Source organism: Nelumbo lutea, chromosome 8, assembly GCF_056320005.1.
Source record: "Nelumbo lutea isolate HS-2025 chromosome 8, American lotus-T2T, whole genome shotgun sequence".
In the NCBI taxonomy this organism is placed as follows: domain Eukaryota; kingdom Viridiplantae; phylum Streptophyta; class Magnoliopsida; order Proteales; family Nelumbonaceae; genus Nelumbo; species Nelumbo lutea.
This window is the reverse complement of record NC_142691.1, coordinates 16,685,165-16,709,966: the sequence shown is the minus strand read 5'-3', so window position 1 is coordinate 16,709,966 and position 24,802 is coordinate 16,685,165. Positions and strand designations below refer to the sequence as shown.

The 24,802-nt window shown below is 39.8% G+C and overlaps 1 protein-coding gene across 2 annotated transcripts; it reads left to right on the top strand.

Moving 5' to 3' along the window:
* Window positions 1-5,207: 5,207 nt before the first annotated feature.
* On the top strand, window positions 5,208-17,514 carry LOC148843023 (heptahelical transmembrane protein 1-like). Of its 2 annotated transcripts, XM_088956870.1 has the most exons (6): window positions 5,208-5,340; window positions 5,432-5,920; window positions 12,790-13,101; window positions 13,226-13,318; window positions 15,802-15,859; window positions 16,530-17,514. In XM_088956870.1, exons 2-6 carry the CDS (start codon window positions 5,892-5,894, stop codon window positions 17,247-17,249), a joined length of 1,212 nt encoding a protein of 403 aa, XP_088812996.1. In that variant the 5' UTR covers window positions 5,208-5,340; window positions 5,432-5,891; the 3' UTR covers window positions 17,250-17,514. The 2 variants fall into 2 exon arrangements, with proteins under 2 accessions (XP_088812996.1, XP_088812995.1); XM_088956869.1 differs by having other exon boundaries at window positions 5,271-5,920.
* The last annotated feature ends 7,288 nt before the right edge of the window (window positions 17,515-24,802 follow it).

Genomic DNA, 24,802 nt, shown 5'->3' with positions numbered 1-24,802 from the left:
GCCTCCAGGTCCCGCGTCACCAGATCAATTGTTTGGGTTAGATGGGTCAGATTTTTATTTTTTATAAATAAAAAGTTAAAATTGGAATTTGAGGCTAAAACGAGATTTCTTTGCCAAAAAATAAAGGGGCAAGGTGCCTCGGAATACATAGATATTGAAAAATTACCCCTGATCGATATAAAGATCACCCCAATCAAACAATCAAGTCCAAAGCTATGGACTCCAAAAGTCTGCATATACACATAATCTATAATCCATAACCTAGTGACTGAATCAAACGGGTCAATAATTCAACCGCTCCGGTCAAATGAGTTTTAACCAAATCATCATTTTTTTTTCCGTCAAATTCTTAGTTTTAGGAAAATCAAACCCAGAAAGAAGACTTATTCAAATGGTTCAACTGTTGGATCAATGGCCGGTTGAAAACACTGCTTACACCACTACAAACAAATTCTGGAGAAGCATATAATGAAAAAGATTTGTTACCAACCATTCAATACTTCTGATTTAAAGAGAAGTTGAGAGATCATTTGGTTGATTGTTAGTGTATGAAAGCAGGGCTCAGTCTGATTGTAGTAATAATAGCAAACAACACTCTACAACAAAGGCGGTTGCCTCATAATTGTAAATGGGGCCTCTCTTCTCTTCTCCTTAGCCACAATTGGTGGAAGAAAAAGCTAACACTTCACGTCGTAGCAAAAAATGTGGTATATTATAATGTTTAGGTGGAGCTGAGTTCCTGCATTCAATAATTCAACCAAAATTTACTGAATTGGACAGGAATTCATTGATTAATACGCTCTGCATTGAAGGCTTGAAAGTGTGTTGAGCCGTTGGCTGACCCAGTGATTTTTTCGGGTCCTGGTTATTTGCGGTTCGATCATTCAAGTCAACTGGTCAGCCTGTGATGTCATCATTATAAAAAATTTTAACAAATTAAAATAACACAAAACTAGTAACCCGTTTAATGGGTGATCATTGACTGAGTCAACGGTTTTTTTTTTTTTTTTATGTAATATAATGGGTTAGAGATTGATATAAATCGGATTGTAACTGGGTCACCGGTTCAACTGGCCGGATAATAATGGGTTGAAAACACTGCTTACGGATTGAATTATTTCACAAAAGAAACTCTTATGGTTATGTTGTAACCATTTAAAAAATATGTGAATTGTCAAGTAATGTAAGTATAAGTTTATCAAGCACATTGGAAGTATCATCTAGAGAACCCAGATTTTCTATTCACTTTTCCTATCCACTCTCTATTGTGCTGAATTGCAGTCACACGTCTCTCAATTATGTGAGTAGGAAATCCTGATTGTTTTCTAGATGGTGTTTGGTCCATGTCAACACCATCTAACTGAATGCCTTGATGTGAATAACTTTTGGAAAAAAAAGACATCATCTTGATGTTTCTTGCACTGAAAATAATGTTTTCATCTTTTTGTCTATATAGCATATATGACATATAACGGTGCCTAATTGGCACCAAATAACAATATAAAATATGCATAAAACATTGAGTGACTTCACCGAATTTCAAGACATGGCCATGATAATCGAATCAAATATGAATCCACTTCTATCAAACTCAAAATTATGTGATCTGATCTGACTTGATTTTCTTATGTATTGAGAAAATTGGTTTGAATGCTACATCTTTACTGAAGAATCAAAGGTTTGACTTCCATACAAATTATTTTCAGTTGATTTTGTTCATGATGTAATATCAAAGTCATTTTTAATTCTTTCTATTGATTAATACTTTTATGATGTGGGTTGATTGGTTATAGGTTTTTCCGATATCATGTCTTTCCAGCATCATAATCAAACTATTTTATAATCCAAACAAACTTGCTTTCTCTTGCCTTCATTTTCTTTCATACAAAATATGAAACCCATTTAATTCCTCACAAACAAAGAAAAAAATTAAAATCAAATTTGAAGAAAAAATAAACCAACATTTACTTTGTTTTAATTTGGCCATTTGGGTCAGGTTGGGTTAAGAATTTGTTAAAATTTTAAATAGACCCGAACCTAATCCAAGCCCAATATAATTGAAATTCTTCAAATTAGACAACCCAACTTGTAGCCCTATCATTTAAATTCTTTCCATTTGCACTTTAATACATTTACACCAGTGCAAATATGAACATGAAGTGTGAAATATAATTGGAAAACAAGCAACACTAACTGCACAGGGGTTTATGTCCTGTGCAAACTAGTGGTGCACATGGATTAGGTTGGGATTTATGTTGATTATTTATATTTTTTCTTACGAACTGCTTAATGAATTTGTATTAATATTTTTTTAAAATATGATTGAATATATTTGATGCACTTGGGTCTATTTTAATAAAATTATAAAATTTGCAACTATTTTATTTTTAATTTTTAAAATGAAATAAAAAATAAAATTTCGGCGGCACAGATGGATTTTTTCTTGTAAACCGAGATCCCGTCCCACGCCATTGCCATTCCTAAGCAAGACAAATCATTTAAGTTTTTGGGCCCATGATAACATTTTTTTTTTCTTTTCTTTTATTTCTTTTATGGGTAGGAGATGTGGCAGAAGAAAAAACTTGTCTGATATATCACTATCACGAGAAAGTAGAATCATCGGTCAATAAATCATATTCAATCAAAATCAACCACTGTTGTTCAACACTAAACTACCCACATTACAGAATTTATATGGCAAATGCTAGAGTGCAGAAACAAATTTGATTATATGATAAAGCGAAAACCATACAACCAATACCACCCATGAATTTGGTAAGTCAGTTGCTTGTGGTATGCAATAGCTCATCATAATACAGCCGTGACCCAACCTTCTCAAAGATGATTGGCTTCATTTTGTTTTTTATAATATCACAAATGTTTTTTTTTTTCTTTACTATAGTAGAACTCTATCAATGTTTGACGTTGAAATTTTGAAATTTAACATTGTCGAATTTCTTTTTTGTATTTCTATTCATTCTTGTCGATGTATCAGGGTATATCAATACTTTAAACCAACTAGTAAATGGTGTATGTGCATTTGTATGTGGCAGTATCTTTAAGACAAAATTATTTATAATTTATGGTCACTTTTTATAATTTATTTATCCAAAAACTAATTAAGATATATTTTAGAAGTTCATGGATAGAATTCTCTAAACCCTGATAGTTTCTGAACGGTTATAAGTGAGCAGTTTCTGAAGTGAGAGTAAAGGACATATATGCCCTCTTCATACCCGCTATATGCTTAGACAAAAAAAGTAAAAAGCATCTACTGAAATTTTCAAAAAGAAGGGGTGTTCGTTCTATAAATACAATAAATCTACATTTTTCTATGGTCTTAAGGCTCAGTTTGGAAGGAGTACTAATACAATTATGTACTGTGCAAAACTACAAATACATACAAAATAATATAAAATACAATGTTTGTGTCCTTTACAATTTTGTATTTGTACTCCTTCGAAATTGAGCCTAAGAAACAATAGCATGAAAGTCCAATCCAAAGTCCTTTCCCAATATACAACCCTTGCGACCCCTTTTCTATTGATTGAGATGTGAAGCATGTCTTTCATATATCAAAATCTATATTTTAAGCATTGGTGGGCCAAATTACTAGGACCATATGACTATCAATGTTTATTAATTATAACACACATCCGCCTAACTGTTTTTTTAGTTTAGGCGCACTATAGAATAAGGTGGTTGGGCTCCATAACCAATTATGTTAGGGCTGTTTAACCAATAATAAGAGACCAGATCAGCCCCCCACCATGTCCCACAGTATATCCCTGTTGTGTATTGGAAACATCTTCCAATAATAATCTCAGAAATGATTATGTCATCATGGGAAGATGTTCTTAATATATGACGGGAATGTGCTGTGAGACGTTATGAGGGACTGATTTGAACTCCAATAATAACAATCCGCTCATGGATATGAAATGAGAGATGGAATGGTTATGGGATATATACTCTTGGGCCCTATTTGTTTTTACTTAGATACGTGAATTTATCCGATCAAGTGTTTTCTAGGTTAAATTTGTCTGAATAAATATAGTTCCAGCATTATTGTGTAGTACAAGTTATTCGGGTGAAGAGGGAAGCAGGGGGGAGGAAACTAGCATGGGTAAGTTGTTTACCCACCCTCCACGAGGTAACTAATACTCTCAAACATTTCCGCTTACCGTAAAATCCAATATAACAGCAAATGAACGTTGGGATCATGATCAATTATTAGGTTGACTAATTTACCCCCTCTGGCAAACAAACATGGCCTTGATGGCTGTTGTGAGCATTATTATTGACTCCACATAAACCAAGAACAAAGACAACATGTACAATAGGCTATGGAACCAATTAAGAGTGCATAAATATTAGGGGTGCGATTCAGATTGCTTCAAAGTTAGCATTATACATTTGTTTAAAAGAAAAAGTTAGCATTATACATTATTATACATTTTCTCAAAAAAAAAAAAGCATTATACACCAAGGTTTTAAAAATCGGATTGGACATGGAACCGTTTTGGGGACTGTTCTTGGGCCAGACAATTGGATCCTATTTTGATTTAAAAAATTAAAATAAAAATAAAAACTATTGTCCATATTGATGGATGGACGTTTCGACTGCCCAGATCAATTGATTTATGACCAAATCAATGATTTTTGCCCCAAGAACAATTTAAGGATGAAACGGAGCCTCTTGCCTAACAGGTTCCAGAGTTAATTGGCCCAACCGTCCTGTCCAATCCTGTTTTCAAACCATGTTTATACACAGTTTCGGACTTGGGCTCTCGGACCATGTCCATTCAATTTTTGGTAAAAGACCAATCCGAACATGCTCAATCGAACCCATAATACATTTTTGTGCTGGATACATAATGTATAGGCCTCATGGGTCAAACAGCTCCTAACACAGGAATCAAGTGCAACCAACCGGACTCACCGTGGCTTGTGGGATCCAACAAATCAGGCTACTCAGCTTCCATCTCTTCGAATAGACAGGCCAAAAACAATCTCCTCGAATGGACAGAAGTTAAGATTTAAGGTTAACCTAACTCAACACGTCACCATGATTTTCCTAAAACGATCACGATGTCATGTCTCCTACTTTAATTAATAATAAAAAGAGTAAATTATAAAGACCCCCTTATTATAGGGTCTGTGATAAGACTCCCAATACTTTGTTTTGCAACAAAGATCTCTTTGTACTATGACTATGAGTCAAAGACCTCCTTTCCGTTATACTACCCTTATAATAAGAAAAATAATGTTCATCTTCTCTGACCTCACGATACACGAACAAGATGGAAAAAGCAGCGACGAGGATGGAGTGCTGGTTTGGTATGTGAAAAATTCATCCAATCCAAACCAACCAAATTTGGTTGACGAAATTAGCCTCAGAGTTGCTATTAATTACTATAGTTTCTTCCAGGAATACCTTTGTGAATTCGGTAGTTACACTCTGCAAACTACAGCAAGAAATTGGGAGTCTAATGAAGGGCTTTTTCCGTAAATCAACTTTCTAGCTCAATAGTTAATTGCAAATCCAAGTTATTGTTTGTTTGACATCCACGAGTCAAGATCAGGATTGCTTTGATCTTTTCTGGTTCTTTTATAGATTAATGTTTCTCTTCTCTACTCCCCTCTCTCTCTCTCTCTGTTTTTATCTTTTTGGTTTTGGTACGAAATTCGGATTACCGTGATTGAGTTCTTTCTTGATCTGGAAGTTATGGTTTTACCGGAGTCGTAAGAACCAAGGTAGCTGGATTTAGAGTCATTATTGGCAAGGGAAGAACACCATGGACACTATTGATTAACGAGAGGAGACATGAGGGGCATCAATAACACCATGGACACTATAAGTGCTGCTGCATCTGCGATCGTCACTGTTGATGCTCGAGTCCAGCCAGCTACAATTCAGGTAAAATTTCTTGACTGATTCGTTAGCTTTGAAGTTTCTTTCTTGATTATAAAATTATGTGCTTGTATCGGTTTCTAGTTAACATTATTTTTGGTTGAGTTCATTGAATTTGAATTCTTAGAATTTGTGATTTGCTTATGATGTAACCGTTTATGGTTATGTACGAATTTTTTGTGATGTATAATTTTTTTTGGCTAACTACCTCGTTATTTGACCCAATGGTGACATGTCTTGGTGATGAGCTACTTGGTGGCGAACTGCTTGGTGGCGAACTCCCTGGTGGAGAATTGCCTGGTGGCAAGCTCCTTGGTGGCGAGCTCCCTGGTGGTGAACTGCTTGGTGGCGAGCTCCCTATTGGCGAACTGCCTGGTGGCAAGCTCCTTGGTAGCAAACTGCTTGGTGGCGAGCTCCCTGGTGGTGAACTGCCTAGTGGAGAGCTACTTGGTGGCGAACTCCCTGAGGGAGAACTGCTTGGTGGAGAACTCCCTGGTGGTGAACTCCCTGGTGGCGAATTGCCTGGTGGCGAACTGCCTGGGGGAGAACTACCTGGTGGACTCGTCATTTGACCTGCTCCTAGGCGGCCTGCAACTCAGAGGATGGTGGAGCTCCCTAGTGCAGCGCAACCCGACTGCCCTCTACATGAAGTGATTTCCTCTCCTTTGTAGGCGGCGGGAGCTGAGGGACCTACGAGAATTGAATCAGAGGACCCGGGGGTATTTTCCCAACGGGGACTCTCCGATGCCTAAGTTAGCATTCTGATTACAAAGAGCTTGGAGAGAAATGAGAGAGCTAGAGAGCAGGGGTTACCATCCCTCCCCCCCCCCCCCCCCTTGGCTTTGGGGGTCGGAGTCCTTATATAGTGGTGTCCTCGCGGGTTAGGTGGGTGAAAAGCCTTCAAACGGTAAGACTCCACATATCCCGTCAGAACCGGGGTACAGTGGTGAACTCCTCGAGGTTGTCAGGCTGGCGCTTATGTCAGGCGGCCAGGTCGGCGCATGGGCCAGGTTGTTAAGTCGGCGCCTGTGTCAGTCGGTGGGTCGGTATCTGGGTCAGGTTGTCAGGTCAGCGCCTGTGTCAGTCGGCGGGTCGATGTCTGGGCTAGGTTGTCAGGTCGGCTGTTATGGTCACACCATCCGGTAGCACACTGCAGCGTAGTCATAGGCAGCAACACGCATAGTAGGCCGCACAGTAGCACGTACCGCGCACACACCCTGCACCGCATGGTAGCAGCACCATGGCACACAACACGCACTGCCAGGCAACAGCGCGCATCGCACGCACTGCACGGCAGCACGCACCGCGCACACGCCCGACACCGCACGACAGTGGCACCATGAGGCACACGCACGCACTGCACGGTAGCACGCACCGCACGACAGCGACACCATGAGGCGCACGCATGCACTGCGCGGCAGCAGCACTGCGCGCACACACCGCGCGGCAGCGGCACCATGAGCCACGCGCACGCACCCGGCAGCAGTAGCAAAGCGGGGCCCACCCTTATCTGGACACATCAAGCCAACTCGCCGCCAGCTTACCTTATCCTTATCTTATCCCTTATCCCTTATCTTTATCTAATCTTATCTTTATCTTATCTTAAGTAAGAGTGAGTTACCATTAGGAGTAGGTAATTAGGAGTTTGATTTCAAGTTGGAGTTTGAGTTTAATTAGGAATTTCCTTCTGTAATCTCCTATTTTAAGGAGCTATGAATTGAAATAAAGCATTCAGTTTTTGCAGTCAAGAAAGAGAGTAAGGAGAGTACGGGTGATCTCTTGGACAAATCACCCATTAGGAGAGTTCGGGTGGTCTCTTGGACAAATCACCCATGAGATAGTCAAAATAGGGCCTGTACGCAAGGCCAAGGGCAAGGAAATATCTGAGGTTCCTGCGGTGGAGCGACCCGTGACACGATCCTACGCTCGGGCCCATAACAAATTGGTATCAGAGCCAAACGTCATGGGCGATATGGAGCAACTATCTTCCAAGGTCCATGAACTGGAACACCAACTTACAGAAACCAACAGGGAGGTTCGTGAAATCAAGGAAGACGTCCGGGAGATGCGACGCCTGCTGGAAGCATTCCTCTCCAACAAAGAAATGAGTTCGGAGGGAATCGCCAACACGAACAGACACCGTCCGGACTGGGCAGAGGCATGCAGCGAACAACAGATCGCTGCCCCTACAGCCGCAATTATTTCCAAGGATCAGCGCACGGAGGATGAAACTGTAAAGTCTCCTCCTTTGGCTGGGGACGATGTCACGAACATTATAGTAGAACCTGCAGAATGCACTCCTTTGATGAAGACAGGTGGGCTTGGCGATGTTGATGGGGCTTTACCGAAGGCCTTGGCTCGGCGTGGACATAAAGTTATGGTTGCGGCATCACCGTATGGTAACAATACAAAAATCCAAGAAACAGGAGTGCGCAAGAGATGTAAGGTGGAGGGGCAGGATATAGAGGTAATTTTCTTCCAAGCTTATATTGATGGCATAGATTTTGTGTTCATGGACAGCTCTATGTTTCGTAATATTGAGGAAAATATATATGGGGAAGGCCGAGAGGATATTTTAAAATGCATGGTTCTCTTCAGTAAAGCCACTCTTGAGGTCCTCTACTATAAGCATACCCGGTGCATTCTTATGACCCACAACATAGCACACCGGTGTCATGGTCCAGTACGCAATTTCTGTTATGGGGATCTTCCAGAAAACTACTTCAAACTATATGACCCAGGAGGTAGGGAACATAGCAGAGCGTGCAGTCACTGTAAGCCATGGTTACGCCTAGGAGCTGGAAACTAAAGAAAGTGGTAGGGGTCTGCATCAAATAGTCCAGCGTTATGCATTGAGAGACGGCGCAGTCCCTGTTGTTCATACTGTTGGTGGACTGAGAAATAGTGTGCAGTCGTTTGATCCATTCGCAAAGTCCCAAGCCATGTATCCAGAACACGAGCTTGAGGACAAGCTCGTAGTCCGAGAGGGGTGTAATGTTATGGTCACACCATCCGACAGCGCACTGCGGCGCAGTCATAGGCAGCAGCACGTTCTGCGCACACGGCCGGCACTACACGGCAGCAGCACCATGGTGCACAACACGCACCGCCAGGCAGCAGTGCGCACCGCATGCACTGCACGGCAACACGCACCGCGCACACGCCCGGCACCGCACGGCAGCGGCACCATGAGGCGTGCGCACGCACTGCACGGCAGTAGCACTGCGCGCACGCACCGCACGACACCGGCACCATGAGCCGCGCGCACGCACTTGGCAGCAGCAACAAAGCGGGGCCCACACAACAGCTCATAGAGGTGGGCCCACCCTTATCTAGACACACCAAGCCAACTCGCTGCCAGCTTACCTTATCCTTATCTTATCCCTTATCCCTTATCTTTATCTAATCTTACGTAAGAGTGAGTTACCATTAGGAGTAGGTAATTAGGAGTTTGATTTCAAGTTGGAGTTTGAGTTTAATTAGGAATTTCCTTCTGTAATCTCCTATTTAAGGAGCTACGAATTGAAATAAAGCATTCAGTTTTCGCAGTCAAGAAAGAGAGTGAGGAGAGTTCAGGTGATCTCTTGGACAAATCACCCATTAGGAGAGTTCGGGTGGACTCTTGGACAAATCACCCACGAGATAGTCAAAATAGGGCTTGTACGTAAGGCCAAGGGCAAGGAAAGATCTGAGGTTCCTGTGGTGGAGCGACCCGTGACGCAATCCTACGCTCGGGCCCATAACATCGGCGCCTGTGTCAGTCGGTGGGTCGGTGTCTGGGCCAGGTTGCCAGGCAGGAAATCTTCCTGCGATACGCCAAACTACTCTTCTGTACCGAGCTACCTTACAAGTGGCGAGCTGCCCGGGGGAGCTATGCCGAGCTCCTTGGGCTATGTCGAGCTACTTGTGGCGAGCTTTGCCAAGCTACCTGGCTCCTTGGTGGCGAGCTCCTTGGAGAGCTCTTTGGTGAGCTACCGAGCTCCTTGGCGAGCTCCTTGGTGAGCTACCGAGCTCCTTGGCGAGCTCCTTGGTGAGCTACCGAGCTCGTGGGGTAAGCCGTTGTGGTTCATCGGTGGGCATCTTATGGGCGAATGGGTCGGCCAGGTCGGATCATGTGCCAGGCTGATCCGACCAGGTCACGCAGGCCACGCCAGGTCGTGCGCAGGCCACGTGCAGGTCGCCTGCAGGCCGCATGCAGGTTGCGCCAGGTCGGCCAGACAGGTGTCCGGGTGTCCAACTTGGTAAGTTGTTGCTTGTGTGTTTGCCTAATTGTCACGAGGTGCCACGTGTCGCAATTTCACTGGAGGGCCAAATCTGCTCTCATCAGCTTCAAGTCAGTTGAATTACTTAAGCTTGTTTTCTTTATTTGATTATCCTTTTGCCTTTTCCTTTACGTTTTCATTTGAGAATTTGGGTTATGATTGGGAGGTGAAGGGAGAATTCTCTTGAATTGAATTTGATAATTAATTTGAAATCTTCCTTTACTAGTATATGTGTTTTCGTTGCATTTTCACTCTCAATTTCTTTAATTCTTTGTATGACTTAAAACTTGCCTTGGTTTCAGAAATTACAAAACTAGTTTTACTAGATCTCTTTAGTTCTTTGTAAGACTTAAGACTTGCCTTTAGAAAAACAAAGCCCATGCCTCTTTTTATCAAAATCCCACCGTAGTTGAGGTTTCCGGGGTTCTCTTCATCGTCACTGATCTGATGAAATGCTTCAAGTTCAACCTCTGCTTCCTCGTCGTTCTCAATCTGGTTGCTCAATTTCTCTCTGAAAGGTCTCCGATCACCAGCAAAATCTCGACTATTGGTACCAAAACCACTTTCGGTGTTTTTTCTGATCGGTTCGAACAATGATAAAAGTTCTGGATTCCTTGCCATCGTCTGCAGATGTCACATGCCTCGTCATTTTGGAAAAAAAGTTGCTGCCTTTTCAGGGACATTCCATCAACGAACTCCAAGAAGTGAATTAACAACAACCCTGAGGTCAATTCCGTCAACCAAATGTTGGTTGGTTTGGATTGGAGGAGTTTTCCACTTACCAAACCAGCACTCCATCCTCGGTGCTGCCATTTCCATCCTATTCGTGCATTGTGAGGTCAGGGAAGATGAACAATGATAGGGAAGATGAACAGTGTTTGTGTTTTTAAAGGTAGTATGGGGATTAAAAAATATTATAACAGTGGATTTTAACGAAAAGCTAACAGAACGGGGTCTTTGTAATTTACCCTAATAAAAAACCAGTCTCCTTTGCCACTGGCTCCCAACCAAAAGGTTGCAACTCTGATTCCATGACCCAAACCCATTAATTTATTTACCGGATGAGGGTTGGCATGACTCAAGTTAGGGCTGTTCATAAGAAGACCCAACCCGACCAAACCAACCAACCCGGACCAATCCAATCCGAGTCGGATGGGTTTTCTTCAGCATCAGTCAGTTTCGGGTTGTAAAAAATCATAAACCAATGGTTCGGGTCAGTTTCGGTTTTCATGTGTGAAAATCGAAACCGAAACAAACCAAACCGACTTAGTAGTTAGTTCCTAGTTAGTTGTTACAACCTACTTAGTTCCTACTTAACTAAGTTGTCTCTATCCTAGTTACAACCTAACTTAATTTCTAATCTTCTAGTTATGAATGACATTAATGGCAAGTATTGTAAGACAACTAGACATGGAATTTTTTTTGGAATTATGTCATTTTTTACTTAGATTAGAAGGTTTCTTGAAATATACAAATTTCATTCTTATTTCTCTAATACAGTTTGACTTTCTATTTTCTTGATAACTTCTATTCTAACTTGGTCCGCCCCTCAACTCAAGCACAATCTCTAATACAATTTGACTCTCAAGAATCAAAATTTTGAAATTTCAAGTTTTCAAGTCTCAACTTCAAGACATCACTCGAACCTGGCTCTCCCAACTCCCATATTCTTATTCTCTCAACTCAAGCTCAAGCATGGTTGAACTTAGAGTCGAAACTGACCCAAACCGACTCAAACCGACCATATCGGTTTTTCTTAACACAGGATCGGTTTTAATTTCAATTTCAGGTAACCCAACCAGGTCAGGTCAATTGGAAAAATCTCAGTAAACTGACCCAACCCGACCCATGAACAGCCCTAGCTCAAGTCGATATTCCATTTTGAACCGGATAGGGCTGCCAATGGGTAGGTCAGGATCGACCCAGTGTCGAACCGATAAGAAACCACTCAGACCGAGATGCAATTAATCCATACCGGCCCCTATAGAAAGACTGACAAATACATACAATCTTGATAGGATCGGTTTAGTTCGGGTCTGTCGGGCTAACCCGGACCATTGACAACTATGGGAGTAGCTTGGAGAGATGAAACGCGATTTTGTTTGACTTGGCAAAACCCATTAATGGGTAGTTGCTACCATCCAACAAAACCCGATTAGACCGAGAAATCCATATGGCTTTGGCTGGTATCTCACTAACACACTCAAAACGATTTATATTTTACATGGAAATTTGCAATATACAGCTAAGGCAAATTACACATTAATATCAATTGACCACGAATCAATTGACCAAATTTTACATTAATATCAATATCCAGCATCTGTAGAGACTCAAATTGATCTTAGAATCCATGTAAGAAGTAGTTCATCAATTCAAAGATAGTAATGGTGATGAATATTGTTGGGGATATAAGATGTAAAAGAAATGAATTAAGCATATTGTTGGTTGATTGATCCTATGGAGAGAGAGAGAGAATTTAAATGCTGCAGTTGGGCTGGGTAGTTGGCTAACTTTGATGTCGAAATTGCAATAGATAAGCAGAGAGAGAGAGAGAGAGCCTTCTCCCTCCCTCTGAAAAATATAGTTTATTTAATTTGAGGTGGTGTTCAGAGTTCAGACGATGGATTTCAGTGAGGGAGTGGTGTGGAAGAGAAAAGGAGGGATGGAGATGGAGATACACGGTTTGATTTCGTCGGAAGACACGACCCAGAAGAACAAGAAGAAGAACAAGCTGAAGAACAAGAAAAAGAAAAACAAGAAGAGAAGCGAAGCAAATGGATACCGGTTGGTATCGTTCAAGGATTTACCAGACTACATGAAGGATAACGAGTACATATTGGATTATTACAGAGCTAATTGGCCCCTCAAGGAGGCTGTCGCTAGCGTCTTTCGTTGGCACAACGAGACGCTCAATGTCTGGACGTACGTACTAAATTTCTTCTTCACAAATTCCGATTCATTCCATATGCAGTGGGTTCATTTCATCCATTATCAGCGTTCTTTGTAAGATTAATCTTTTCTTGTGTTCATTCTTCATTTGGTATAGGCATCTACTAGGGTTTCTCCTATTCTTGGGGTTGACGATGGTGAATCTGATGCAACTCCCACAAGTAGCGGATCTCCTCGGCCAATTTACCAGGTTTGTTTAACTAAAACGTTCTCTTTCTTAATTTTCTTTTTATTATTTTTCTTTTTTTTTTGTTTTAAAAAGTGAAAATATTTGTATAAATTGTTGTTTGATTTGATTGCTTCCTTGGTGTCTTTGGCTTCAATGCAAAGATGGGTTGGAATTTTTTCAGATTCTTATATTTTCTCATTTTTCAATGAAAATTTGGTTTTCCTCGCCGTTAAAATAAAAACAAATCAGAAAGGGTTGTATTTGGGCTTATAACAACTTGGAATTTTTTATAAATCCATTTTACCAAGAAAAATAAAACAAAAATTTCCTTCCATTTTCTGTCCATTTTAGAAATGGTCAGCGTCCAAAGCCCAGATCTGCTGCCAAAAAAAATTTTAATATGCTGAGAGCATGGCATCCAGCCACACATTTTAATTTTCTCGTGTAGTAATTATATGTTATATTCATGGGATGGGAAGATATTCTTGGTATACAGCTGGATATCATGATGTCAGCTTTAGTCAATTGCAAAGCCCATTTGAACAGTTAAACATCCTTTTGGCCTTACGGGGAATATCTCCCCATGAAATAAAGTACATAGGTACGAGAAAATCTGTACGAACGGAGATTGGCTTCAGTCAGTGCAAGTCCTGTTCAAACACCGTTCCAACAGCCATTACAGCCTTACATCAGGAACATCTCCATACTTATATGCTTTATTTTATGGGGAGATATTCAAAATACAAGACTATAATGGTTGTTAGAATGGGTATTGCAATGACTGAATCCGATTTCTAAATTCAGAGGACCTTTTACCGACTAAAGCCGATCTCAAAACTGCTGGCCATCACTCACACCAAAGGCAGGTAGCCTAACTAGCTAGCCTGCCAAGGGATGTGGACTTGTGGTGCAGTAGCGTTTCTCTCTTGACCCATATGGTTTAATTCGAGGTGAAATCCGTTATGCCCATGGCATAGGAGGGCATAGGAGATCACATTGGTGCCCCACAGAAGGCATCCCACAAGCGCCCCACATATATATATCTCGGTGTGCATCGGAAGGGTAACTTACAGATATATCCTGTACTTTGAGGGTAGTGATAGATAAATAACTTAGACTTTCAATTGTAACACTTGAACATCCTCAATTTTCAAAAATAGACTAATAGATTCATCCATTAGCTAAACATTATATAATGTCAAACATGTCCTTATTGTTATTTTTTAGATCATTCTCAGGTAACCAGACGTCTCATGATGACGTTCATAGACAGCAAATAACATATTCATGTTTTCCAATGATGGCATTCTCTAGTGATGATTTTACTCCATAGAATGATCTTAAAAATACACGAGAAAGGTATTTTTTATATTATGCAATGTTTAATTGATGGAATACTAAATGAACCCTGTGTCTATTTCTAAGAGGTTAAGGTACTCAATTCTTGCAATTGAAAGTTCAGGATACCTATCTGTCACTACCCCCAAAGTATAGGATACTTATCTATAATTTACCCTACTTATTATGGGGGTATGGGAGATGTTCCCAATACACAAGTGAGAGATTCTGTGGGGCGCTGATCTGATCTCATGACATAGCTTTGAGTTGCGTAAAAAGAAGAAAATACTACTAACAGAAAGAAGAAACAAATTGTTTTATACAAGGAGGAGGGCTGTTCCAGCGAACAAACTCCGAATCCAAACCATTAGCTACCTGAGCAAGCTTATGGGCATCCCTATTATAACTCCTAGGCACAAAAGTAAACTTAACAAAAGAAAAGGAGGCAATCAGAGACTTAATACAGTCAATCAGACAAAAAGCTTCCCAAGAAAGGGAAACTGGTTCTCCTTGAGTAAGAACCTGAAATGTCAGTCTTGAATGTATTTTGTGGTCTTACCTTAGGCTATGTTTGGTCTGTAGGAAAAATTAGGGAAAGGAAGGAAAATATAGGTAAACCTATACAAGGTTTGTAAAGGTTTCCCTATATTTCCTTTCCTTTCTCTACTTTTTCCTTCAAACCAAACACAGCCTTAACGTTATCTCATCCAATTCAAAGTAGCACCACATCAATACATGAAAGGCTGTGATGCATGGTCTTTAGCCCAGCCCAAGGCTATGCCTACGGGTGTAGCAGATATTTCTTGGTCCAGTTCCACCCGGTTGGTGTTTGGTGGAAGTTGGGCGTGGAAATGGGTTATAGCCCGTAAGCACTACTGCACTAGGCCCAAATATCCTACAGTACATCCCTGCTGTGTATTGGGAGCATCTCCTGATGATGATATCATCATTTCTGATATTATCATCCAAAGATATTCTTAATACACGGCGGAGATGTACTGTGTGACGTTGTGGGGGGGCTGATTTGATCTCGTCTTAGACCAGTAGTGGTATTGATATTCTTTTCCCTGAAATCACTTTAGTCAAATCTGACAGTCCAGGTTAGAGAATTCTGGTGAAAAAAAAAAAAAAAAAACTCTTATGGATCCATCATATGTTTGTGGCAGGTCTTTCCCTGTGGCTGCAGCAACAAATGCTTTTAATGATTCCAAAGATTTCATCCTGGTAAGCCAGTCCATTTTCTGGTTCAAATTAGTCATGGGAGTGGTCTATGTAGGTGTAGGTCCACAATACGATAAAAGTAGGGCTGTCAATGGATTGAATATTGGTTCAACTTGATCCGGTTTAATATGAGTCCATTACTGATGAATCAGGTCCAATGCATTTCAATAATAATTACTTTGAATTGAATGGATCCAATTCAATGTCTTATTGAACCATCCAACCTATTCAAAATGGTTTTAATTCAGATTGTGTCCAATCCAAACCTGGTTCATTAACACCTCACTTTTATCTTCTGTAAATGGACCAGATATATTAATTCAACCCGGTCCAATTCAATGTAAATTCATTATAAATGGAATAGGTATAATCCAATCCAATAAATACTTTGGACTATTAAATCTGGACTGGTTTAATTCAATGTCTTATTGGACTGTCCAACCTTTTCAAATTGATTTTGATTCAGATGGATCCAACCTAAACCCGGTCCATGACATTCCTATTCAAAAGTCAAGCTCAAGCCCTATAGGGAGTTAATTTTCAGCCCAAGCCCAACCATATAACTGGGCTTAGGCCGCTTGGCTGGTTATGTATTGGGCTAGACTGATCCATTAAGTGAGAAGGCCGAGTGGCCATGCCCGGAATAAGCATTAACACTCTGAAACCGTTATAGGAAGCAACAAGACTGGTTGAATTGGAGATGGTAGAAGCTGAGATAACACCAACATCATCAGTAACCACAGCAGCCCGATGGCCGTTCTTCGTCTACTTGGCAGGCTCAATGTTCTGCCTCCTCTGTAGCAGCATTTGCCACCTCTTCAGTTGCCATTCACACAGCTTGACTGTCCAAATGCTGAGAATGGACTACTTGGGGATTGCAGTCATGATCGTCACCTCCTTCTTCCCTCCCATCTACTACATTTTCCAGTGTGCCCCCCTCTGGCAATTCGTCTACCTCGCTGGGATCACAATGCTGGGCATATTCACTGTCATAACACTGTTTTCTCCGTCGCTATCGTCCGGTAAATTCCGATCATTTCGAGCATTGCTCTTCATCGCCATGGGCTTCTTCGCCATCATTCCGGCAACCCATGCTACGGTTGTCAACTGGTCTGAGCCTCGACGGACCATAACACTAGTTTATGAATCAGTCATGGCATTATCTTACCTCACTGGGGCCTTTTTTTATGTTAGTCGGATTCCTGAGAGGTTGCGACCAGGGTGGTTCGACTTGGCCGGCCACAGCCACCAGATATTCCATGTTTTTGTGATCATGGGCGCCCTAGCCCACTACGGAGCTGCACTCATATTTGTCGAATGGCGCAACGCTGTAGGGTGTAGTAAGCTGTCTAAGGAAACCTTTACAAACCTTTCATTCACTGCATCCGTGTAGTGTCATAAAGGCTGTAGGGCGCCCTATTAAAACTGATGCAGTGAATAAACTAGTTGTTGCATCAGTTCCTAGAGATGGTTATTGAAGGTGTGAATATGGATGATTTGAGAGAAAGAAATTTATTGTATCATAATTAAACAGTCCAAATCAAATTCACAATGAATTTGAAATTGATTATGAAGTTAGTTTTGTGTACAAGGAAGATTACCTATTGCATCAATTCTCACCACTAAGGAATGAAAATGTTTAGATAGCCTCTTTGTCATTCTAATGTTTCAGGCGAAGTTCAAAATTTAGATATGATACGCCTTCGTATCGAGTGTATTTTACTGTATCGTGGACTGATCAAAACACCTTTTTTTAAATCTTTTCCTTAAAGTTTGATTTTTAACGTTAATTACCTTTAAAATTGACACCCCCCCCCCCTGAAAAATCTCTAAGTAAAAAATATAAAAACTGGTATTTTATAATATTGAAACATCTAGCGAATACGCATGTTTGTGCATTTGAACCTTGGTTCTTCTGTATAATTCTCACATGCTTAGGGGTTAATAATTTTTATTATGTGACAGTTGATTTTATTTTCAAAAATAAAACAAACTATGTTGCCAAACACCACCCTAAGCAATACATGGGATTAATTTAACTCAAGGTTCAAAGTATCGACATGTATCAGTCGATACATATCATTCCGGGACCCCTCCAACACGCCCCTACAATGGGTGTATCGGGGGTCTGACTAGTTCAAGGGGTAGAGGAGCCCTAAACCGCCCCCTGAACCGGTTGTGAAAAAAATAAAAAACACACCAAAAAACAATATCGATTCACCCGATATGCCCCTACCGGCGTATCGGGCATATCGATATTTTGAACCTTGGTTTAACCTTTTTTTTTTGTTGCAAAACATGTATAACAAATTGATGGCTAATGCTTTGCTTGTAAGTCAAGTTGGACCAGTGTTTCCAAAACCGAACCAGGAGCAAACGGTCGGATCGGAAAAACTGGGAATCAATCACTTGACCAGTTCCATTTTACTACAAAGTTGTCTTTTGGCCAAAAACCGTTGATTTGATCAGCAAATTGCTAACCCGAGCTATTGAACCGTCCAACAGTTTTTGGTCATTTTTTTATCTTTTTTCCAGAATGAGCCATTTGTTCAGTTCGAACGGTCGGGAACTAGACCCCTGAACTGTTCGTTGTCCGGTTCGGTTTTAAAAACCTTGGGCTATCCAATTTTAAATATGGGACTTCAAAATGAGGCCCAAGCCCAGATGAAGTGACCATTTTCCATTCAGAGTTTTATTCATGGTTTTCAAAACCGGACCAAAGCGGACAGTTGGACCAGAAAAACCGGTAACCAGTTAGCCACCCGGGTCCAATTTTACTAGAAACTAGAAATTTGAAAAAAAAAACATTGAAAAGTCAAAAACCGTTGACCCGGGTAGTCAGACCGCTAAACCGTTCGACCCGGGCAGCATTTTGTGGGTTAATATTTTTATTTTTAATGTTTTAAATAAAAAACAAAAAATAAAATACCAATTATATCCCAACCAGTTCAATTTTCGAATCTCAGTCCCTTATTCGGTTTAGCCTTTAGGGTTATTGCCCGAGTTCCCTCCTCACTCCTTAGTCCTCTCAAGTTTCAATCCTCACACCCTACCACCTGCAACGGCCATCAACTCCGGCATCCGACGGCAACACACACCAACAGCGACCGGCAAACTTGCAGCAGCGAAAAGAGTCACCCTCACCCAAGCACTTGCAACGGCGTCCGATGGCGAAAAGATTCACCAGACACCAACACTTGCAACAGCGGACGACGAGCTTGCTGACTCAATACACAAGATGTATGCAGTCTTGTACCCTCGAAGGCTTCAAAACATGAACTGGTAAGCAAGGAATATCTTAAATTTTATCAAATCAACACATTCTTCTTCTTCTATCCTCCTTATTCTTCGTTTCCTATGAAAAAAAGAAGGTCTCATCCTATATTTTTCTGAATTTTCTTTATTTTTTTCTTCTCAAAATATGTTCAGATAATTTTTTTTCTGAATTGATATGTTTTTTTCTTCTCAAAAAATATGTGCTCATTACATATTCTTGCTTACATATTTTTTTCTATTTTTTTTGGAAAATTTTCTATATTTTTTGGAATTTTTTCTGTACTTTTTTATATTTTCTGTATTTTATTATTTTTATTTTTTTCATATGTTGTTATTTTTTCTGTATTTTTTGTATTTTATTTAAATTTCTATGGTATTTTTTATTATATATAAGTATTTTTTGTTTTTTTATTTATTTATGATGTCATGGGTCGAACCGCTCAACCTTGATGATTGAACCGCCAAACCGAAAAACGGTGCCCTGACCAGTTCGGTTTTAAAAACCATAGTTTATTTATGCATCCCACATGATGTTGAGTAGAGATGGCAATTTGACCCATCCTGTGGGGTCCCATCCTACCTCACCTTGGTCGAAGTGGTTTATTTGACCATTAGTTGGGATCCGGGGAAACCTGAAACTCTAGGGACCAAGGATAGGGCGGCCCATTTCAAATTAAAAATATGATTAAAACACAAAAACTGTTGTCCGGGTTGAACAGGTCGACAGTTAGAACCTGTGTACAAATTGGTATTTGAAATATTAGTGGATAACCTTCTCCCAGAATTAGCTTAACTCAGCACTCTCAGACTCAAGCATTGCAACTTAATTTGCAGGCTGTAATTTAATGTGCCCATGGTTGAAAATTTTAAATCTCAAGTGTTATAGTTGAGTAAAAGATTTCTGAAGTTTTTGACTTGTAATTGACCAGCTTAATCACTCATGAACTGATTCTCATTTACTAAACTAATATTCCAGAAGCGGTCATCACAATAATTTACTGATTAATTAAACAGAATCGTTTCTGAAGTTATCATTATCAAAGTAACGTTTCTCCTTAGGGGTTGAATCTTCCATTTCACGCTTCTCAGATTAAGGCCACTATGCCAGACATTAAATGGCAGTTATTACTTAAAACAATGTATCCAATCTAAGCAAAAGTATTGCACATGGTTCCGATTCCACAGTTGAGATAAAAGCTACTATAATGGCAAATGACAAACCTCCATTCTTGCCACTTCATCTCACTAGCGTATTGAGTTTATGCTCGGAATTGCTACCATGAAACTGAATATCAAAGAAAATATCCATTTACAATTTGGGGGTAGTGCTGCATATATACCCGAATTCGAATTTTATCTTGTTAATTATAGGTCATCCAAATTCGACCCATTTACAATTGGGTTGAACATGGATCCACCTCTATCTAATCCAATTCAATTCAATTTAGGATTGATTTGGTTAACAGTTGGAATCGGAATAAGCCATTCTTCCCACTTGTTTGGTTCAGATGGGGATCGAAAGAATGGACTCTCATTCCCAACAGGGAGGGAATGATCATTCCCTTATATGGGAGAATTTCATTCAACTAGGAATAAGGATGGGAATCATAATGGTCCATTCTAATTTCAACTCCAAACCCCTATTCCTATAACCCAAACAATTTTTCTTTCAATATATTTTGTTCACAATACATGTTATTTTTAATTCATTATTAATAATATACAATATTTTTATCATTTTTAGTTGAATATATTAACGCTATATTATATATTCAATCTGAATTTAATTAGAATCCAAATAAAAACAAATCAATTTTGAATCTAAAACATATTCGATTCAATCCTATCCATACAGCCCTAATGTCGGGTCATGCCCATTAACAGAGGTGATATAGTTGGATTAACAACTTAGCGTGCATTGACCAAACACATTCTAGTTGTTTGGCACTGTGGGGTGCCAATGGGTCTCATGTGCACCCTGTTATCTCCCTACTGAGTACTAACTATTCAGATACTAACAAAAGTAAACAAGCATTAAGAGAAGAGAAAATCACTTATAGTAGGTGGTTAACACCTGTCATTTCTTGGATTCCAATGCATTTTTATTTTCATATATATTGGAAGCTGGAGTACAAAGATACAGTGCACAGGAGCAAGAAAAAATAAAATAAAAACTGTTGAGAGGTTATGCTTGGTTGGCCATGAACAATCGTTATTTAAGGGCCTGTTTGGTTCACGGGATTAAGGGTCTGGAATCAGAATTGGAATGAGCCATTTTAATTACAACTGTTTGGTTGGATGGAATCAGAATTCCATTCTCATTTTTAATAGAATGACATTCCTCCATTTGAGAAATGGTCACTCCTCCCTCCCTTGAGAATAAAATCTCATTTCAATTGATTTCAATTTTCATTCTGGTTCCTATCTAAACCAAATAAATTACAGGAATAGACTATTCCAATTCAGATTCAGATTTTAACAAATTTTAATTCTGATTTTGACTATAAACCAAACGTACCCTTAATTGGGTTGAGATGGTCCAGATTCAATTGAGCTGGGTTTGTCCCTTGGGTTTTCTAGGTCATCAAAGTCTGAATGGGAGTAGGAAACTAGTAAGCTCACTAATGCCCCCAAACCCAGAATTGGGTCGACCCAATTCTTTTTGTTCTTTGATTTGGACTGTTAATGATCGAAATGGTTCAGTTGCCCAAATCAACTGCAGATTAAAATACAGAGCCCAAGTCAGACAAAACCTAATTGAGTCTGCAAGGCTGATACTCCCCCAAAAGCCATTTCATTCATCTCTCTCTCACATCTAATTTAGCACAAATCCCCTCTTATTTAGTTCAAAATCACATTCTCATTTCCATTTAGAGTATTCAGTTTCACAGACCAAATCAGACTTGTAGAGCCGCCTGCTCCATGTGACACAGCCGTCAAATTGGAATCAATGCTTGGACCTACCAGGCCCACCACTACAGTTCTTCGAATCTGAGATCTAAACACGTGGGATCCATATCTCCCCAGGCCCCACCCAAGTTTCACATTTTCCTTGCTCAGTGCATGCATCATACCTTTCACCCACTGATTAGAGATCACATGATCCATACTAACAATCATATCAAAGTCCTCAAGAATCATGATTTATTAGTACTGTGAGAGCAAGCAAAGAGTTACATGTGATTCCGGCCTCAGTTTTGTCATTTGTGATTAAAGTAGGCTTGCTTATCTTCTACTCTGTGCTTAAAAAGTGAAACAAGCTCATGGAATAAACTGTTTCGGGGGCCCACGACCAGGATTTATAATGGGCTTTTTCTAGACCTCTTATTGTGGGCCATTAAGCAATGCCTAATATTGAAATAATCCATACACCTTGGTTTTGCTGCTTATTCCAAATTTCTAATCCCCAAGCCCAAAACCCAATCCCCATGTAAATAAAATGAGAAAATACCCCCAATTTCAAAAGCATCACTCAAGAGTCAAGATTCACTAACCCTTAGATTTGGGTTTAGAAAATGGCCAATCAATCTCCACTTTTGAAGCAATGTGTTTATATCGTAGACTTTCAATTGATGTTTGTTTTCTAACTATTTTTAATTAATAAATCAGAAGAGAATGAAGAGGAAGCGTGCGGGCTAGTCTTCTTTGATTCAGAAAACCCCTCAAGCCATTTGTTTTAGTTATCCATCACATCACAGGAGTTCAATTGCAATTGTTCTGCGATAAGTGATGGGTCGGGTTAAATGGTAAACCCTCATTGACCCGACCCTATTGGGTAGGGGCAGATCAGCCGTAATCGGGTTTTAGGTTGAGGTGCACCATTCTAATTCCCATTGATTAACAAATCAGGATGTGCTCCTCGCACCAACTTCACAGCCCTAACCTACAGTGTATTGGAAAGATCCCCTTATAAATAACAACATAAAGCACGGGTGATGTTTTTGATGTACGGCTGGGAGGCATTGTAAGTTGGTGTAAGGAGTGTTCTATTAGAAGTAGATCCACACTTTCCATTGACATTACAGCATTGAAATATTAAAACATATAAGTTCGTTTAGTATAGATGCATTTATATATTAGACGAATCGGACATGATAGACCCTCTCTTTTAGTCGGGTTGAGTTGAACAGACCCATTCCGAACCCGATCCATTGACATCCCTATTTACATCCTTGTTTAGAGCACAAATCCAATAAGAAAAAAAAAAAACAAAAATGCCCAAACTTATTGACTGCCAAGCAAGAGGCCAAATGTCAATTTGTAGGTCTCTAGACTCAACTCTCAACCCCAACCAATTTCCTATAGTATCCTAGAGCTTTACTCTAGGATCCTAATCTTGAATTAATTTAATCAACCTGCAATCCTCCTCTACATTCGCCTACGGAAAGGCTTCAATGTTTTAATATAATCTGGCTTTGAAAAAGAGAGAAACTCATCAAATCACATGTAACAGAATTCCACCACACGTGAAACAGCTCTTGTTTTCAATGGTGTTAACTGAAGCAAATCAGCCGACCCATCTGCAACCCAATTTCTCTAATTCCAGGAGAGCAAAATTAATTATTCTATTAATATTATCTTGCACTTGTACTTAATGGGTGGCAATACTTAGCCCCCCAACTTTGCGACAAAGACCCCCTAAATTTCAAGATTTCAGTATTTTGCCCCTTATACGCTAATGGGGTTGACAGCCAAACTAAAATTACTAAATTGTTTAATCGAGATTCTATGAACTACTAGCAACAAATATCAAAGTGATTATGTATGTGTTTGGTTTTGTGGGCCTTTATGGATAGAGTGTTTATTTGCACTTTTTCACTTTAAACGTTTATTTATATTTTTTACTTCAAACAACGTTTATTTCAAAAGTTTTCTATTTTTGCTGTTTAGTTGAACTTCACTTTAAATGTTTTTTACTCTTTACCTCAGATTAATACCCATTATAGTATGACATCAGCATTTAGTTTTTTACCTGAAACCAAATAATTGCTTCACTTTGCTTTATTTACAATAAACGCCAATGCCTATGTGATGCTGATATAACGACATTTTTTCAATAAACTCCAACAGAACCAAACATTCCCTATAATAACTAAGAGTATAAATTAGACGGACTCGGATTAAACTTTTATCAAAATTTGAATAGGCCCGGCCTGAAGACCTAAGCCCAAAATAGTGTAAAATGCTAGCTTTGATTGGCTCGCTTTGCACCCCCTATTAATAACCTTTCTAAAGCACAGATTGTTCTCAAGGTATTGATGAACCAATTGTTCTCAAGGTGTTGAGAGAAACATGTGAAAGTTATTATATTAGAAGAATTAAATCAAAGGGTAATTTGGGGTTTTAGAAATGTTTAACAAAATATTCCATTGAATTAACGGACGGAATACTAACAGCCGGGGGAAAAGTGCTGGAACCCAGAAGTTTAGGGGTCATTGTTGAAGAAAAAAGTTCGTGGTCCATTGATTAAGACAAGTTCACTAGTCATTAATCCCAAACCGTTGGATCAATTAACCCGGTTTCCATTTTTATCCTAATTAGCCTTGATTATTACTTTTCTGTTACTTATAACGTACTGAAATCTGGAGTCCACAAAATCCGTTCTAATGCCTGAGCTGAGGTTGAGATTGACTAACCATTGACATCATCTTTGAAGACCAAGCTTTCTAT

Excerpts from the sequence above, each read along its gene's own strand:
- LOC148843023 (XM_088956870.1), top strand. The coding sequence starts at position 5,892 with ATGCTCGAGTCCAGCCAGCTACAATTCAG. Across the intron at positions 13,319-15,801 it reads CTCCTCGGCCAATTTACCAG|GTCTTTCCCTGTGGCTGCAG; the intron begins GTTTGTTTAACT and ends TGTTTGTGGCAG. Across the intron at positions 15,860-16,529 it reads ATTCCAAAGATTTCATCCTG|GAAGCAACAAGACTGGTTGA; the intron begins GTAAGCCAGTCC and ends AAACCGTTATAG.